Raw genomic sequence first — 15,143 nt, 5'->3', positions numbered from 1 at the left:
TTTGAACGCAGCGAATGGTCTTTGCCAATTCTTTCCAGCACTCTCCCTCTCGACAACCCTCCGGATGCAAAGTAGATCAGCAGTATCTTGAAGAACGAGGTCGGTGGTGAAAACATCTTCCACTTCGTTCCCACCCGCGGCACACCTGAACTGGATGCGCAAGCTATTATCCCTCTGCTGGAAAACATCGGAAATCTAAGCTACGGCAAACCAGGAGCCATTCTCAGCATGTAGTCATCAACGTTCGAGTGTATGCTCCAGCACAAGGTGAATTCGCCAGAGGATGGTATTCTGCACGTGTCACACATTAACATGTCAGTGACTCCGGCTGATGATGTTCAGGACATGGGGTACTACGACAAATACACTCTCTCTACCCTGCTCCATGGTAGCAAGGTCTGGCTTGCATACCCTCCTCTTCCTGAGAATCTCGCTGCGCTACAAGAGCACTATCAATTGCTTGCGGCGTAATAATACGCACTGGGTATTAGCAGCGCGCAAAATTTCCAGTGTGGCATTATTATCGTCCAGCAAGCGGGTCGAGGCTTGGTGATGCCGCCGTTCTGGACAGCCATGACGATCGCAACCCAGATGGCGGTCTCAGCGACGTACCATACAACCACCGCGGTCGCTTTCGCGGAACGCATCAAGTACCTTAGCAATTTCCGCTTGACTGTCCAGCTTGGTCTATCCGACAAGAAGCAGGAACAGCACCGCTTGATCTTCTTCGCTTCAGAGCTCATCGACCACCTCCAGCAAATCCTCGAAGATTCTTTCCTGTATTGCAAGGTCACCAACGTGATTATCGATGTCTGCCGTGAGTATGAAACGCTTCGAACCGGCCTTCGCTAGGCTCTGCGGGTGATCGATGACAAGGCGGTTACGCGGGGCCTCGAGGACAGCTATCGAACAATGTGGCTCAGGTATTTAGAGGAGAAGCGCAAGAGGAAGGGGGCCTGTCGCTTGTGCAATATGCGCGTGCAGAAATGCCTGCCGGAGGCTCAGCTACGGATCGTGTCTGCCAGCACTTCGTTGACTTCCACTGTCTACATAGCGAGCGCTCTATACAACCTGCTGCACGCAATTAGACGATGGCCGCTTTGTTTTTTCGTATGAACGCGCAAGACCTGTTTTGAACGTCTCACAGCAATTGGTCGTTGGCACTAACCTTGCCGCTTATACATCATCTGTGTATTTCTCACATCAGTGGAATTCTACGGTACTCAGGTAATAGTCTACCATACGTAGATGCAACGTGTGCTTCGGGTCTACCCGTTGATCTGCAGCGATCCTTATCTCTGAAATGAAATACTCAAAGGACTCCGATCCTCCTTGTCCAATCAACCATAAAAATGTGATGCACGCGCTGGTTAGGAGTCATGTTACGGACGACTACAACTTCGGCGTTGAGCTTCCAATTAGGCAGGTATCAATCGCACGTGGGGATTCGCTACTTCAAGTATGACATCACCCGTCGAACACAACAACATTACCGCGCCTCTCTGCAGCGACCAAACTCTTCGAGATCTCTACACATTCGAGAATCAACCTTCAACATGACGCAACTAGAGGTGATTGGGTCGCAAGCATTGTTGCAGTCTGCAGCTAATATGATTCACAGGACAAGAAGCAGAAGATCGACGACATCGTCTCAAGCAATGAAGAGGAGGCTGTAAAGATTGACCAAATCGCAAAAGTCTGGGGATGGTTCAGGCCAGAGAAAGACAGCGCATACTATCCCATCGTGCAGCAATACCTGCAGGGCGACATCGATCTCGACACAGCAGCGTCCAAGCTTTTCAAACCAATAGATGAAAAGATCATCGCCCAACAACTGGACGATGTGTACTTCGTGGACCTCTGGTACTCTATCATTCATTCCGCAAAGAGTAATTCCTTCCATGAAGCTGAAGTCGATGGTAAACGCAACGCACATTTCCATGCCAGAGTCGCCGATCTGGTGGCCGCCTTCCGCGAACACAAGATCAAGGACCACGAGGAGTACGATTACATCTACAGCTCACTGTATGATCTCGGGATGGCTTGTCGCGAAGTAAACAATGATCAACCAGAACCGTACGCAACGGATATCGAGATTGATGCCTGGGCAAATGTCAACTTCTTCTGGGCTTGCCTAACTGAGAAAGGTCTCATGGACTTGAGCCTCTACGCAATCTGGCGCTTGCGCACAGCACTCGAGGAGGAGCATCAGGACGATGCCGAAGGGACAGCGGCGCAGAAGTACGATGTCTACGTCCCTGCTGCGGCATCCTGGATCTTCGGCATGGGTCGCGCCTTGTACACGAAAGAGGAGGACCTCACTCCTGCAGACCGCAAACAAGGCAACCCAGCCAAAGGCGGCGAACTGTGGAAGGGCAAAGCAGAGTTCAGCAAGGAGCGGTGGGCACTGTGGAAGGAGAGACTAGGTGTCATCAGCAAGCTGGACAGCGTCTCTGACAAAACAAAGAACATCTCAAGGGATACGCTAGAAGCTATGGAGCGGGCTGAGAGCTTTAATGTCATTGCGCACAGCGCGAACGCGGGATTGTAAGCTGAGGCATGTATTCGAGCTCTATGAGATCGGATGGTAGCAGATGAGGCTGACGGAATGCAGCAATCGGTATCCGGATAGTGGTGTGGATTCGCCGGCATACGAGGCGGAGGTGGTGAGGAAGCAGGAGTTCTGATGAACGGTTTTATAAGTAATCTCCAAAGACTATAGAGAACCATGCTACATGCCATGGAAACCGCGTTCCGTCCTATCCTATCATACACAACACTGAGCGTTCACCACTCCCTACCGTGGCTTCCTCCCAGCAACATATGTCCCAACCATAAACAAAACACCACTCCCCAATCCTAGTCCCGCACCCCCCATCACCGCTCTGCCAGCATTTAAACGCACAACACCACTCCTCGTCGCAACAACACCAGCAAGCGCACCTACCCCCGTTGCCCCAATGATCTCCCAATCCGTATCCACTTCGCCCTTATTCTCCAGCAGCCGCCAACTGCGATCCTGCCACTCGACCTCACTCCTGCCTCTCATACGTCCCCACGTCATCGCCACACCAGCAACCGCTCCAAGGATGAGGCCGCGTCCGGAGTTCAAGAGGGTTCGCGTTAGCACGGTGCTCATGGTGACGGGTTGTGCTTTGATCCGCGAGCGGAGTAGGGAGATGCCGGTGTAGGGCACAGACAGGAAGGAGAATGTCATTGTTGAGGCGCGAAGGACGTGCAGGTAGAGGATGGCGTGGGCGGAGGGCTGGTCTTCTGCGTATTGTGGGTGTGGAAAGAGGGATGTCATGGTGTCTTGCTGTGTTGTAGAGTCCGTTGTGCGTTGCAGAATCACCTTGCTGTTGAGCTTGCGACTTTAAGAATGGAATGAACGGATGCTTCGTTCTTTGATTTGTGCCGGTCGCTGTTGGTACGTATTGAATGCGCGTGCCTTTATAATCGTATTTAGAGCAAATGCAGCAGCTGATAGATGCCCAAGCTTGTGCTATCATTTACATCATTAGGTGATACGCTGTGCTTATATATGCTACTGCTGCTTGGCGGAGCTGGATTGACGGGACCCCATCAGGTCAGCAGTCAGGAGCGCCGTCTGCGAAGTGGGTGAAGTTTGGCGATGCAATTCTTCCGCCCTGGCCAATCAGGTTGCGGGAAATCTTCAGCAGCGCCTGCCGCCGACCACCGAGTGCTCTTGTCATGACTTCCTTAGGACAGAAGCAATTCCCCTCATTATCACTCACATCGAGATTTCCTCTAATTGAATGACAAGCTCGGCACGTCTACCGATATCAACAAAGCAAGTTCGGGCTACCCACTTCCCCGAACAAAGGAATCTTCGTCGATTCTCACCCCGCCTCTTGCCTCTCATCCGTGACTTGACGCGTATCGCACATCCATTCAATCGTAGGGCTGGCAAGACTCAAGGGTTTACAAGACCCTTCTATCCTCACCGTGGTTCGTGAATGGCCTTCTTAGTCCTGGACTGGATGTCGCGCAGCAGGTCAGCCAGGTTTGTAACTTGAGCAAGACCTCGCCATTTCACAGCTCCGTGACGTCATTCGTGCTTTCTCGCTATAACAGCCGCCAAAACTCACCCTGACATGCCCTAACTCACACCAAACCATATACCGAAATAGTACGACCCGAGAACCAAACTTCATACTTCGAGGAAGCGATTTTTGCAAGCTAGACCACGAGTCACCCAAGCTACTCTTCACGCTCCGAAAACAAGGCGAAACCGCCGATCTAAACAAATCATCACGATGCCTATCGGTCAGCAAGAATCCGGCATCACCTCCGGCGTCAAGTTCGTCACTTCGACGGTTGGCAACACAGTCGGCGGCGTTACAAATACTGTCGGTGGTGTTGTTGGAGCCTTGGGACGAGGTGTAGGCGAGACACTTGAGGGTGCTACAGGCAGTGCTGGACGGCCTGTTGCCCGAGGTATTGCGGATGCAACGACCAGCATTGAGGATGGCGCAAACAAGATCGCTGGCGGTGTGAAGAGGGCCGGTGAGGGCAAATGATCAAATAAGGTTATTTGGAAGATGCTGGACGTGCTCAGACGGACTAAAGGAATATGAAGGGGGAGCCTTGGGATACCAAAGATACCACCAATTTGATTGTTCTGTTACTCGCCAGGCTTTGCTATGCTCTTTGGCTTCAAGTTACCTTCTGTCTCCAGAGCCTTTAGTCGATACGGGCTTGACATCGACTTATAAACTCGTGTCTTCATACATGTACTTGGTGTTGCTGTCGCTGTCGATCCGCTGCTGAATACATTGAAATGCGGACTTGTGGGCTGTTACTAAGTTAATTAAGGTAGTAATGCGCATTTATCTGAACCACACACTATCGATGTCTACCGTGTTTGAATTGGCCAAAGCAACAGGTCCATTGCCATGACCAGCAAACCACTTGTCATAGCCATAAAGCCTCGAACGTGACTGGAGAGACAACGTCAAGCCTGTGATTGCGATGGAAGTGAGGATGGAAAGCTTCATTTTGTCAGTTGTCAAGTCTGTTGCGCTTTCTCTACATCCACGATAATCTCCAGCTATTCTTGTACAAAATGAAATGGACGTGATCATGTTCCCTTAACCGTAGCAGAAATTTCTAATATACCTCTGCCTGCGGGACATTGCTTCCGTCGCGAGGAATGGTCCTGTGGAGATGAAAGGGTCAGTAACATCCGTGAAGCTTCTGACGATGATGCCGTTTCGAGCGCGGAGACAATCAACCCACTTTTTCTCTATTGCAATTCCGCTCTGAGATTGATCTCGTATGAGAAAAATTGACTTTGGAAGATTTTACATTTCGAGATCATACTCTAAGATAATAGTAAAACACTGTCATAACGAAAAGTGGTGTGACAGTCGGAGACCCCATACAGCATTGGTTCGCAATGCCGATATTCGCGATGCCGATACAACGCTTTGGGACAGTATTTTGGACTTGATAGTTCCACTCAGTGTAGGATCATTACGCTATCCCGGTGCAATCTTTTACTGACAGTCGTTATATTCGTCACTCAGAAAAGCACCTTGGGCGAGGCATTCAAGGGCCCCCTCCCGTGTGATCACTGATCACGACTTCACAATTGATCAAAAAGGTTGACTAAGCGCAGAGTCCTCGTTTAGTACAGCAATCATCGCAGTGTAACGATACACCCTTCCGCCTGCTCGGCGTATAGCGTAGACTTGACCGATTGCAGAAGCCCGCCTTTTGTACTTCCGCAAGGTCAGAACAAAGTCTGAAAAGCCTGAATCGCTCCAAAAAGGCGTGTACACAGGGCAAATTAGATGCCAACAAGGGCTTCTAGCCAAGGTAACAGGGGATATTGCGCTACACATCAGATTCGGAGAGAAGGAGGGAGGAATGAACTTCCTGGCCCTCGCTCATATCATTGTAGAGGGCCTTCGAATGTAGCAGTGCCTCATGGACGCTCGCGGTGGCCTAAGTTAGCCGGACCCATTGGAAATGGAAGGCGCATTCCGGGAGCTTCCAGACGAAACAAACAAAATGCGGAATTCTGGCCAGAGCCCACAAGCTGTGCGTTCCTAATTTCGGAGGTTGTTTGCGGTCGCCATGTGTCTCTCAAAAGTTTGATAACTGGTACCTGGTACTCAGGCATAGCCGAGCGCGTCTAGACACTGGAGCAAGTTCGGCGATTGCCTCGACGGTATTGTTGAGCGCCTGGTCGACCGATCGTACCGCCATTTGCGCTGAAGTGCCAACACGCCGTGTCTTTGGATATCTGCGAACGCCCGTCCAAGTGGTTACCTACTGGATCATGAAGACTTGCACCTTACATCCATGACTTCAGCAGGGTTTGATGTTCACCGCTCAATGAACGTGATTAGCTCGGGAATCTTCAGGCTGGGGAAAGTGGTCGATGGACGATGGTCAATAGATGCGTGACATCCGGACCGTGTGTCGTGATACACTTTGCCGATGCTGGGGATGGCTGATAGTCTGGGGAAGCAGTATTGATACAGCTTAGCTCAATAAAGCCAGAGGCAAGCGCGATGGCGGAGATGGAGGGCGGGACGAGCGGATAAGCTCACAGACGAAGCTCATACATACGTCATCGCCTGTTTCAACCGCCTGCGGTGCGCCTGTAATGCAAGCAGATCCCCCTTACGTCTACCACCGCAACCGAGCAATTATTGCGATGTTTCAGCGCACAATGCATAGCTCTCTAGCAGCAGTGACCTTGTTGACATCGTCAACATTGATTTTCAGTCAGCATCATGAAACCCATCGCTGTATCGATGTCAATAGGCGGCGCCAGCATCAAGCGTCGACAAGCGTCTCCGAAGCGTCTCAACGAGCGCGAGTGAAAGCGGGCGAGAGCGAGAAGGCTGAGAGATAGCCACACCTTACCCCACAAAAAGCCAAGCTAAGCGGGCCAACATGCCCAGAATCGCGGCTAATCGACGCTTACACCACGGGCCCCGATAGTCCTGACATCACTCCAGTACTCCAGTGCACGAGAGTACGCGTCCTCGCGATTTTGCTGACACCCATGTCTCGACACCAATTACGATCCGAGAATTTCTTAGGTAAACTGTCTTGGTCCAATAGTCTCGGCAGGCATGCTATGGTTTTACCAGCACGCACCTGCATATCAAGATGTGGTTCAGCGAATTGAAGCTCGAAGGATCTGCTGAGGGACTGCAGAAATGCAAGCGAGAAAGACAGATGCCGCACTAGCATCCAGCGGGAAGGGATGCAACTAGTGATGGCCTTTTCCCTTTGCTGTTCATGGTTGTCCTTCAGGCCGCAACACGCGAGCCGGTCGTTTGTTTCTGTTGTCGAGTGCTGACAGTTTGGCTTCCGGCTGTCGATGACACCATGATGGGACTTTGATCGCCATGAGGCTGTTAAATTTGAGGTTGGAACAAACAACCAACCTATCTTGTGCGAACGCTTGGAGTAAACTTCGGCTAAAGTTGGCTGACAGCCAAGCAAAGTTAAGAGGCGGGATACCATAGGTCTGCTTCCCATGCATTCCTGCCACAGCTCACGAGAGGTGGTGGGTTAGAAGGAGGGGTTCTGTTCATCCGATCCAATGATACCGAAGCGGATCCACTACAGCTGTCTTTCCACACTTTCGCCTGTGGCGACCTCCAGCCTTCTTACTTTGCAGCTCGAGCGTCAAGCTAGCGATTTGCATTGACGCGTTTAGTAGATCCCGTATGGCTGACTTTGACAACGCCGATCTGCGGTGACATACTCGATGAAGTAGGTCGTACACTAACTTCGCCTGCTGGGTGCTGATATTTAGCAGTCTCACTTCCCGTTCGAATCTGTCTCTTCATCCTCGTTGTCACGGTTACTGCTCAATTGACTGATTGATACCTCGTTCATCAATCTATCCTTCGTTGTCTACTTAAGGCCCTCTGTCAATCCCCACCGTCGCTTAATATCAACACATTAATACTTCCTCATCCATAATGAAGTCCTACATCGCCCTCGCCCTTGCATCTACCGCATTGGCTTACCCCCAGACATCCGACTCTTCTGGCTGTGCTTCCTCAGCCTCAGGGACCTTCCAAATTCAGACCGTCAACCAAACATCTTCTAACAGCAAGCGTGACCTCGAGGCTCGCCAGCTTGCTGGCGCCCTCACTCTTACCCTTCAGGATGGTATTTTGAAGGATCAGGCCGGTCGTCAGGGTTACATTGCTGCCAATGACCAGTGAGTTCGATATTATTCCCTGTCCTGGACGATCTCAGTTTACTCATTATTATAGGTTCCAATTCGACCAGCCCGTACAGGCCGGTGCCCTCGTGACCGACGGCTTCGCTCTCTGCAGCAACAACTCCCTTGCTTTGACAAAGGGTGGCCGTCCCGCCGGTGACACTACCTTCTTCCAGTGCTTATCTGGTGACTTCTACAATCTGTACGCCGACTCTCAGGGCGCACAGTGCTTGCCCATCTACATCCAGGCTGTTAATCAGGGCTCCGGCTCTGCTTCTCAGATCAGCGACGGTCAGCCTCAGGCTACCGCTCCTGCCGCTTCCGCCACCAATGCTGTCTCTCAGATATCTGACGGTCAGCCTCAAGCCACCACTCCTGCCGCCTCCGTGTCCAGGGTCGTCTCTCAGATCTCCGACGGTCAGCCCCAGGCTACTACTCCCGCCGCCTCGGCCTCCGGCGTAGTCTCGCAGATTTCTGACGGTCAGCCCCAAGCTGGTACACCTGCGCCTACTGCTAGCAACGTCGTTTCCCAGATCTCTGATGGCCAGCCTCAGGTTGGAACCCCTGCCCCTTCCGTCGGCAATGTTGTCTCCCAGATCTCTGATGGCCAGCCTCAGGTTGGAACCCCTGCCCCTTCCGTCGGCAATGTTGTCTCCCAGATCTCCGACGGCCAGCCCCAGGCTCCCGTCGCCACTGGTAACGGCACCACCTCGCGCCCTAGCGTGACTGCCACCCAGCCCGCCGAGTTCACTGGCGCTGCCGCCTCCACCACTTTTGGTGTTGGTGCTCTCGCTGCTGGACTGGTGGGCCTCTTCGCCATGTTGTAAACGTATCCTTCTTCTGATGTACTAGAATAGCGAGCCATTATGGTTCATGATTTCCGTTTTAGCGTTGCGGCAGTGGATAATATTCCCACTTACGACCTTCCTTTAGAACTATGTTGGCGCAACGGCGTCGGTATGATGGAACACTTCTTGGACTTGTACACATTCTTGGTGTTGGTATTTTGGTATTATCTCGAGGAAGGATTAAGTATGTAGTTTAGTTGCCGTGCATCTTTAGGTTGGATCCTAATGCTAATTGAAATCGATCACATCATTAAATTCCCGTCTTATTCAGCTGCTTGTGTGAATGTTTCCTGTCAATGCTGTTGTGATCGTGGCAACCGTCTTCCATCTCCATTTCGCTCCTACCTTTTCTTCCAACTTGCTTTGTCTCACACCCATAACGCAAAGGAAACATCTCGTATGTTACCCTGCGGTACTCCAGATTACTGTCGCACACCTTGGAGCCTCAACGGCCTCCTGCGCATCGCATGGATTAGTGAAGGCTAGCCTAGTCATCTTGTAATGATTCCACTATGGACTGCAAGCTATTGGAAGGCTTCGTGCAGGTACTACCTAGGTAAAAACTGCGTCCACATACCACTCCCGCGGTGCACAACCAAATCTGATCTCGCGGCACTTTCGTCCGAAAATATTATTGAGTTGCAGATATGATCAATCGATCCGAGCCAAGTAGCATATTCATATCGAGCGGTTCGAATCATATTGATTGCAGCCGAGACTGAGTGCAGTCGATTACTTCGTGGAAGCAGGTGACCTTACAAGTCCGTGGTAAGTAGTCCCTAGTGTTGCCATATCATTCGGAAAAATAAGCTATCGAACACATGTGGGACGCCGCTCCAAGATCGATATTGATCTTTAGTTCTTCGCTTTCGTTGTCCGCCTGTCAAAGTTTCATGCCTGGAAAGGCTCGATGCTGCAAACAAGGATCCCCATGTACTTCCGCCATCTTTGCGACTCCCCATTAACATGGCGAGTCGAAGATGCTGACTCCCTTCGAGAATCGGCATCATGGACGTACTAGGTGCGGGTCTCAGAGGATACGATCCATTGTGGTCTGATGAGCGGCAGCCTAAGTTGATTTCCTTGACTTGAGAACACAATTTGGCTCAAGATATCGACCCAAACCACGATCCGAATCTAGCCACGGTTTCAGAGCTGATTATGAATGGACTTTGTTTTGTGCCGCTTTGAGTGTTGGAGGCTAAAAGTATACGCTCTTTCGCAGCTGCACAGATGCCAGTGATTTGCACGTGAGACGACGTCAGCAGAGTCTCCGCGGCCTCATGCAACTGCTGTTGAACACCACACTTAATTGCGCACCTCAACACTCACCGCCAGCATGTGGATCTTCGATTGGTACTCAGTCGCGCTGCTGCTTGTGAATACAACTGTGCTAATCTTACTTTAGGTGTAAGTACTCTCCGTCATTCCGTCTTCTCCGCGATCCGTTGCACGCTGGCCATGTTCGCAGTGATAATGCACCGCTAGAACGTCCGACATATTGCAACACCACCATAAACAGAGAATGTTTGCAACTCATACACCATACACTCGATTAAATCATCCCCTCGCTACACCCCCTGACAGCTACAGCGCAACCATGCACTTGCACACCCACATGCAACCATGCTAACACCAGTGCAGTCTGGGAAGTCCTTGCCAACCTCGGGTTAGCCAACAAGCACGCCAAACTGCTCTTCCTGGGGCTCGACAATGCCGGTAAAACAACGCTCTTACACATGCTAAAGAACGACCGCGTGGCCGTGCTGCAGCCAACGCTGCACCCCACGAGTGAAGAGCTGAGTATCGGCAACGTCAAGTTCACAACCTTCGATCTGGGCGGGCACGCGCAGGCACGCAGACTGTGGCGGGATTACTGTACGTCGCACCTTCATAGTCCACAGGATCGATTTTCATGATCTATCTACATGCCCCGAGAAGAGCAAGAGAGAAAATCAGATGATGAGATCCTGTGTTCGCTGACCCTCTTCCAGTCCCCGAGGTATCAGGCATAGTCTTCCTCGTTGACACAAAAGACCACGAGCGCCTCGCCGAATCCAAAGCCGAGCTCGATGCGCTGCTCGCCATGGAAGAGCTGAAGAGCACGCCCTTCGTTATCCTAGGGAACAAGATCGACCATCCGGATGCGGTCTCTGAAGACCAGTTGCGTAGTACGCTGGGGCTGTGTCAGACAACGGGCAAGGGCAAGGTATCGCTCGAGGGCATCAGGCCCATTGAGGTATTCATGTGCAGTGTGGTTATGCGGCAGGGGTATGGGGAGGGGATAAGGTGGCTAAGCCAGTACGTCTAGGTGACGCAAGCGTGCGAAGACGTATCGATTGAGAGTAGGCCTGATAAGCAGTGGGAGCTAAGGATGTTGAGGGAGATGCATGATGTATGAGTGTACACTCCACATGTGGTGTTAGGCGCGGGCGCAGGCGCAGGCGTTGGCATCCAGGTTAGCAATTATATTCAAAAGAGCGTCTCCAATAGCATTCAAGATGTCAGATTGCTTGCGTGCTCGCGCTGCGATTACGCATGTATAGAATGCGATTGAGGAAGAGCAACCAAGGCCTCGTTCATGCAAAGCCACAACGCCGCCCAATGCAACCAACTCCGATCCCTTTTATCATGCATCGTGTTCCCCTGCTCTTTAGTCATCGTACTCCGCCTCCCGCACCCCGCAAAAGTCTGTCCCAAGGCACGAATCCACACTATACCAAGCACGCCAATACAGACTCGCCGTCGCAGCATCGAAACTCCCATCCTCTTTGCGCGGCACCTGATCCCCTATGATCCCCTGCCCGCTCCCAATCACCCACCCAATAATCGGCAGGCTGCCGAACGTTTGCTGCCACCGCGGCGGCGCCGGCAGGAAGGCTTTCTCTTGCGGCATGAAGACGGCAGGCTTGACGTTTGCGCCTTTGAGGCGGAGGGTTGTGCGGCGCGATGTTGGGGCGAGCTGGGCGGATGTGGTCATGGTTTGGGTCTGGCTCTGGCGTGAGACGGGCACGGGGGCCGGAGCGCGGTCGAAAGCGTCGTCGGTAGGAAAGGAGCCGGCTCCGGTGGGGAAGATGGGCATGGCTGTTGAGCGCGGAAGGCCGATGGGTGCGGCGTTCGTTGCAGTCGCGGAGGAGGCGGTCATTGAGGTGTCTGGTATTGTGCTCGAGGTGCCGGTTTGTGGGGAGGACATGAGGGAGGCTGCGCCGCCGATCTGGGCGTGGAGAGCGCGGTCGCTGCCTTGCGGGCCGGTGCCTCTGTATGCTTCGGCGTAAACGGTGTAGCCCTGGATGTTGTGCGGAGAGTAGTGGCATGCGCGCTCGGCGGCTTCTGCTGAATCGAATGTAACCTTTATCCAGTGATCGCCGCCCACGAACTGGTTGACCCTGCTCAGTGCTGCCCTCGAGAGCGCGCGCAGATGTGAGGATCGGTTTGGGGCGAAGGCATAGTTGAACTTGGGGTTGTAGGGCTCGCGGTCGTATTCCTCGTAGATGATGCCGTTGGAGACCTTCTCGAAGAAGTCGATGGCTGCCCACTGCGACTCGACGCCGTAGCCGTACAGGATCACTTCCTTCGGCTCCTTTGTTATGAGATTTGCAGGCCCGCCGCCGTGGTACGATGTGCCAAGCAGACCTCCGTTTTCTAACAGGTTCGGCGCAGACGCTGACGGCGGTAGTGCGGCCACAGCGTGCCCCGACAGCGAGCGCTTCTGCTCCTCTTCGGCCTTGATCCGCCCAAAGATGTCATCGATCGCGCGCAGGTTGTCGAGCTTCGCGCTGTCCTCGGCAGACCTGGCCGTGGGTGTCTTTGCGCGTGTCGACCCGCGTTTGCGCGCCTTGCCGAAAGGGCCCTTCTCTTCGGGTATCCGTGATCGCTGGCTGTGGTCGTTGCTGTTATACTCGTTAGTATGTCTCCTTGGTGAATTGTAAATTGAAAAACAATTCATTGCGCGGAAGTATGCTGTGTGAAGCAATTGCGTGCTCCTAGCTATCCATGCAGCTCATCCTCGTCCACGGCACCAGACACTCATACTCACTCTGCATACTCAAGACCCCACGGCAATCGCCTGCCCTGCGAGTCAAAAGCGCGTTCTGCGTCAGGCACAGCATGGACCTGCATCGTCAATTATCGTTGTGGATGGTGTGCAGGGTTATGGTCTCGGTCGTGTTTACGATGATGGAGCTGCACAAAAGGCACAAACGCCGCGGGAAAGAACATCAGCCACTGCCTGCGCTGCGCCACACGCTCCCAGCAGACCTTTCCCCATTCACTCCACTGCATATGCAACCACTGCGGCATTCTGCTGCCTGATCACGCCCTGCATATAAATGGATCCGGACGTGCATCTCACGCCGATCAAGATCAGAGGGAAGAGACGCAAAACCACTCAGCAACCGATTCTAGCCAAAGTAACATTCAGCACCACATCCACGGCACCAATAGCAAGCGCACGACAAACAAGACACAAAAAATTGAAGAAATACACTCACAAATACTCCGCCGCAGCCACGCCCGCACTCCTCGGCCTCCCGCAGGAACTCCTCGAGCTCATCTTCCTGCACAGCATGAACACCTCCCTCCCACTCGCCTCACCTCTGCTTGGCCGGAAACTCAGCTCCACAGCCGTGACGCTGGAATACACGATGCGCACATTCTTCCACACCGTAGACCACACGACCAACTATCGTGATCGCAAGAAGTATAGCGATCCGACTAAGCAAAGCGAGTTGCTAGCGCGCCGCTTCTTCACGTGGGACTTCTTCCGCAAGTACGTCCAGCGGAGTCACGACGAGATGGTGAAATTGCGAGGGAAAGCGTGGGAGAAGACGGACGTCGAGGTGCCGGGGTTGAAGCTATTCGATGGACTATGGCCGTTTCGGTTCACTACGATTCCGTATCTGGCTTTCGCAGACAGATTCCACATTCCAGAAAAACTCCTGCACGGGCCCTTCGACGAGGGCAAGACGAGTCTGCTCTATGTGCTTGTCAGTCTGAGCGGCGAGATTGATTGGGAGGGCAGTATGGCGGGGGAGACGGCGAAGCTGGGGATTCGGGAGGCGGTTGAGCAGCGGAACGAGAGGGCTGTTGCGGCGCTTGCGACGCTACTGGGTGTGCCGAAGCAGATTGATACGGGGTTGTTGAGATATACGGTTGTGGAGTGTGGGTGCGACGTCAACATCATGAGACATCTGCTTTTCAACGCGCAGATCCTGGCGCAGAACACTTCGAAAGATCAGCTTGATTTCTTGGACACGAGACTGTGGGCTTGGGCGGATGCTCATGGCGAGAAGGGGAATGTGCTGAAGAAGATGCTCAGGAAGGCGAACGAATTTGACATGGAGTTCTACATGGATGAGCCGGACTGTACCAAGATCGTCCCCTTCCCGTACGGCGGGAGTAAGTTCAATACAAGAAGGACCTTCGACGATGTGGTCAGGGAGCTGCTGATGAACTTGTACTGGAGTTATGGGCGCAAGATCACACGACGAAGGACACGACAACGGGAGAGCGGGGACGCAGCTACACAGTGATTCAAGTAGTTAGTTACATACTAGATTTCGAAAGGTATGGGGAGGTAGTCAGGATCGGCGGTATCCATGTAAGTGGATAAGACATCCAGGGGATGCAATGGTTCTCGTATCAGCTCATACCACACGGTCACACGAAGAGCACCGCATCCTTGCCTTCCTCAACCGCTGCGAGCAGGAGCTCAGACAGACGGACAATGAAAGCAGCTCAGTATGATGTCGACTGCGCGTGAATGCTGAGGCCAGATGTCAATCGCCTTGGGCACTGAGTTGGTGCTCTGAAACTGCAGGCTTATTAGCTGATGGTCGAAACGAACATTGTGAAGCAAGCATGATGGGTTGAGTTTCCTCAGTGATCTTGGTGTAAAGAAGGTAATCACAAGGTTCGGATAGATGGTCCGATCAGATACTATCTATTGCTAGGTTGTAATCATTGGAAGGGGTGGGAGTTGTATATCGAATGACTTACGGTGGATGTGCTTTGAAGGAAACTAAGCAAGTTGGCTGAATAGCGTCTTCGTATATTCCTGTGGTCTTTGACAATCA

General features: G+C 52.6%; 7 protein-coding genes across 7 annotated transcripts; 5 read left to right on the top strand and 2 right to left on the bottom strand.

Moving 5' to 3' along the window:
- Positions 1-1,354: 1,354 nt before the first annotated feature.
- On the top strand, positions 1,355-2,771 carry M421DRAFT_419831 (uncharacterized protein). The gene is made up of 3 exons (XM_033592264.1): positions 1,355-1,571; positions 1,622-2,557; positions 2,615-2,771. Exons 1-2 carry the CDS (start codon positions 1,380-1,382, stop codon positions 2,549-2,551), a joined length of 1,122 nt encoding a protein of 373 aa, XP_033449556.1. The 5' UTR covers positions 1,355-1,379; the 3' UTR covers positions 2,552-2,557; positions 2,615-2,771.
- M421DRAFT_419830 (uncharacterized protein) lies at positions 2,755-3,574 on the bottom strand. Its single transcript, XM_033592263.1, has one exon. It carries the CDS (start codon positions 3,305-3,307, stop codon positions 2,798-2,800), a length of 510 nt encoding a protein of 169 aa, XP_033449555.1. The 5' UTR covers positions 3,308-3,574; the 3' UTR covers positions 2,755-2,797.
- A 703-nt stretch (positions 3,575-4,277) lies between these two features.
- Positions 4,278-4,541, top strand: M421DRAFT_61188 (uncharacterized protein; the record flags this gene model as incomplete). The annotated part of the gene is made up of 1 exon (XM_033595857.1): positions 4,278-4,541. The coding sequence occupies one exon, from the start codon at positions 4,278-4,280 to the stop codon at positions 4,539-4,541; it is 264 nt and encodes an 87-aa protein (XP_033449554.1).
- A 3,465-nt stretch (positions 4,542-8,006) lies between these two features.
- On the top strand, positions 8,007-9,048 carry M421DRAFT_36744 (uncharacterized protein; the record flags this gene model as incomplete). Its single annotated transcript, XM_033589729.1, has 2 exons — positions 8,007-8,218; positions 8,274-9,048. Coding segments are annotated over 2 exons (987 nt in total), but the record flags the coding sequence as incomplete, so codon positions are not given.
- A 1,341-nt stretch (positions 9,049-10,389) lies between these two features.
- On the top strand, positions 10,390-11,743 carry M421DRAFT_419825 (GTP-binding protein). Its single transcript, XM_033592262.1, has 3 exons — positions 10,390-10,427; positions 10,714-10,947; positions 11,064-11,743. Exons 1-3 carry the CDS (start codon positions 10,409-10,411, stop codon positions 11,378-11,380), a joined length of 570 nt encoding a protein of 189 aa, XP_033449552.1. The 5' UTR covers positions 10,390-10,408; the 3' UTR covers positions 11,381-11,743.
- M421DRAFT_419824 (uncharacterized protein) lies at positions 11,454-13,153 on the bottom strand. The gene has a single exon (XM_033592261.1). It carries the CDS (start codon positions 13,013-13,015, stop codon positions 11,723-11,725), a length of 1,293 nt encoding a protein of 430 aa, XP_033449551.1. The 5' UTR covers positions 13,016-13,153; the 3' UTR covers positions 11,454-11,722.
- Positions 13,154-13,297: 144 nt separating this feature from the next.
- Positions 13,298-15,065, top strand: M421DRAFT_419822 (uncharacterized protein). Its single transcript, XM_033592260.1, has one exon. The coding sequence runs from the start codon at positions 13,398-13,400 to the stop codon at positions 14,598-14,600; it is 1,203 nt and encodes a 400-aa protein (XP_033449550.1). The 5' UTR covers positions 13,298-13,397; the 3' UTR covers positions 14,601-15,065.
- The last annotated feature ends 78 nt before the right edge of the window (positions 15,066-15,143 follow it).

This window comes from Didymella exigua (assembly GCF_010094145.1).
Source record: "Didymella exigua CBS 183.55 unplaced genomic scaffold M421scaffold_11, whole genome shotgun sequence".
In the NCBI taxonomy this organism is placed as follows: domain Eukaryota; kingdom Fungi; phylum Ascomycota; class Dothideomycetes; order Pleosporales; family Didymellaceae; genus Didymella; species Didymella exigua.
This window is presented reverse-complemented; position numbering and strand designations above follow the sequence as displayed.

Coding starts and splice junctions, on each gene's coding strand:
- M421DRAFT_419830 (XM_033592263.1), bottom strand. CDS start 3,307: ATGACATCCCTCTTTCCACACCCACAATACGCAGAAGACCAGCCCTCC.
- M421DRAFT_419824 (XM_033592261.1), bottom strand. CDS start 13,015: ATGAATTGTTTTTCAATTTACAATTCACCAAGGAGACATACTAACGAG.
- M421DRAFT_419825 (XM_033592262.1), top strand. Junction 10,948..11,063: donor CAGACTGTGGCGGGATTACT/GTACGTCGCACC, acceptor ACCCTCTTCCAG/TCCCCGAGGTATCAGGCATA.
- M421DRAFT_419831 (XM_033592264.1), top strand. CDS start 1,380: ATGTTACGGACGACTACAACTTCGGCGTTGAGCTTCCAATTAGGCAGG. Junction 1,572..1,621: donor TCAACATGACGCAACTAGAG/GTGATTGGGTCG, acceptor TATGATTCACAG/GACAAGAAGCAGAAGATCGA.
- M421DRAFT_419822 (XM_033592260.1), top strand. CDS start 13,398: ATGGATCCGGACGTGCATCTCACGCCGATCAAGATCAGAGGGAAGAGA.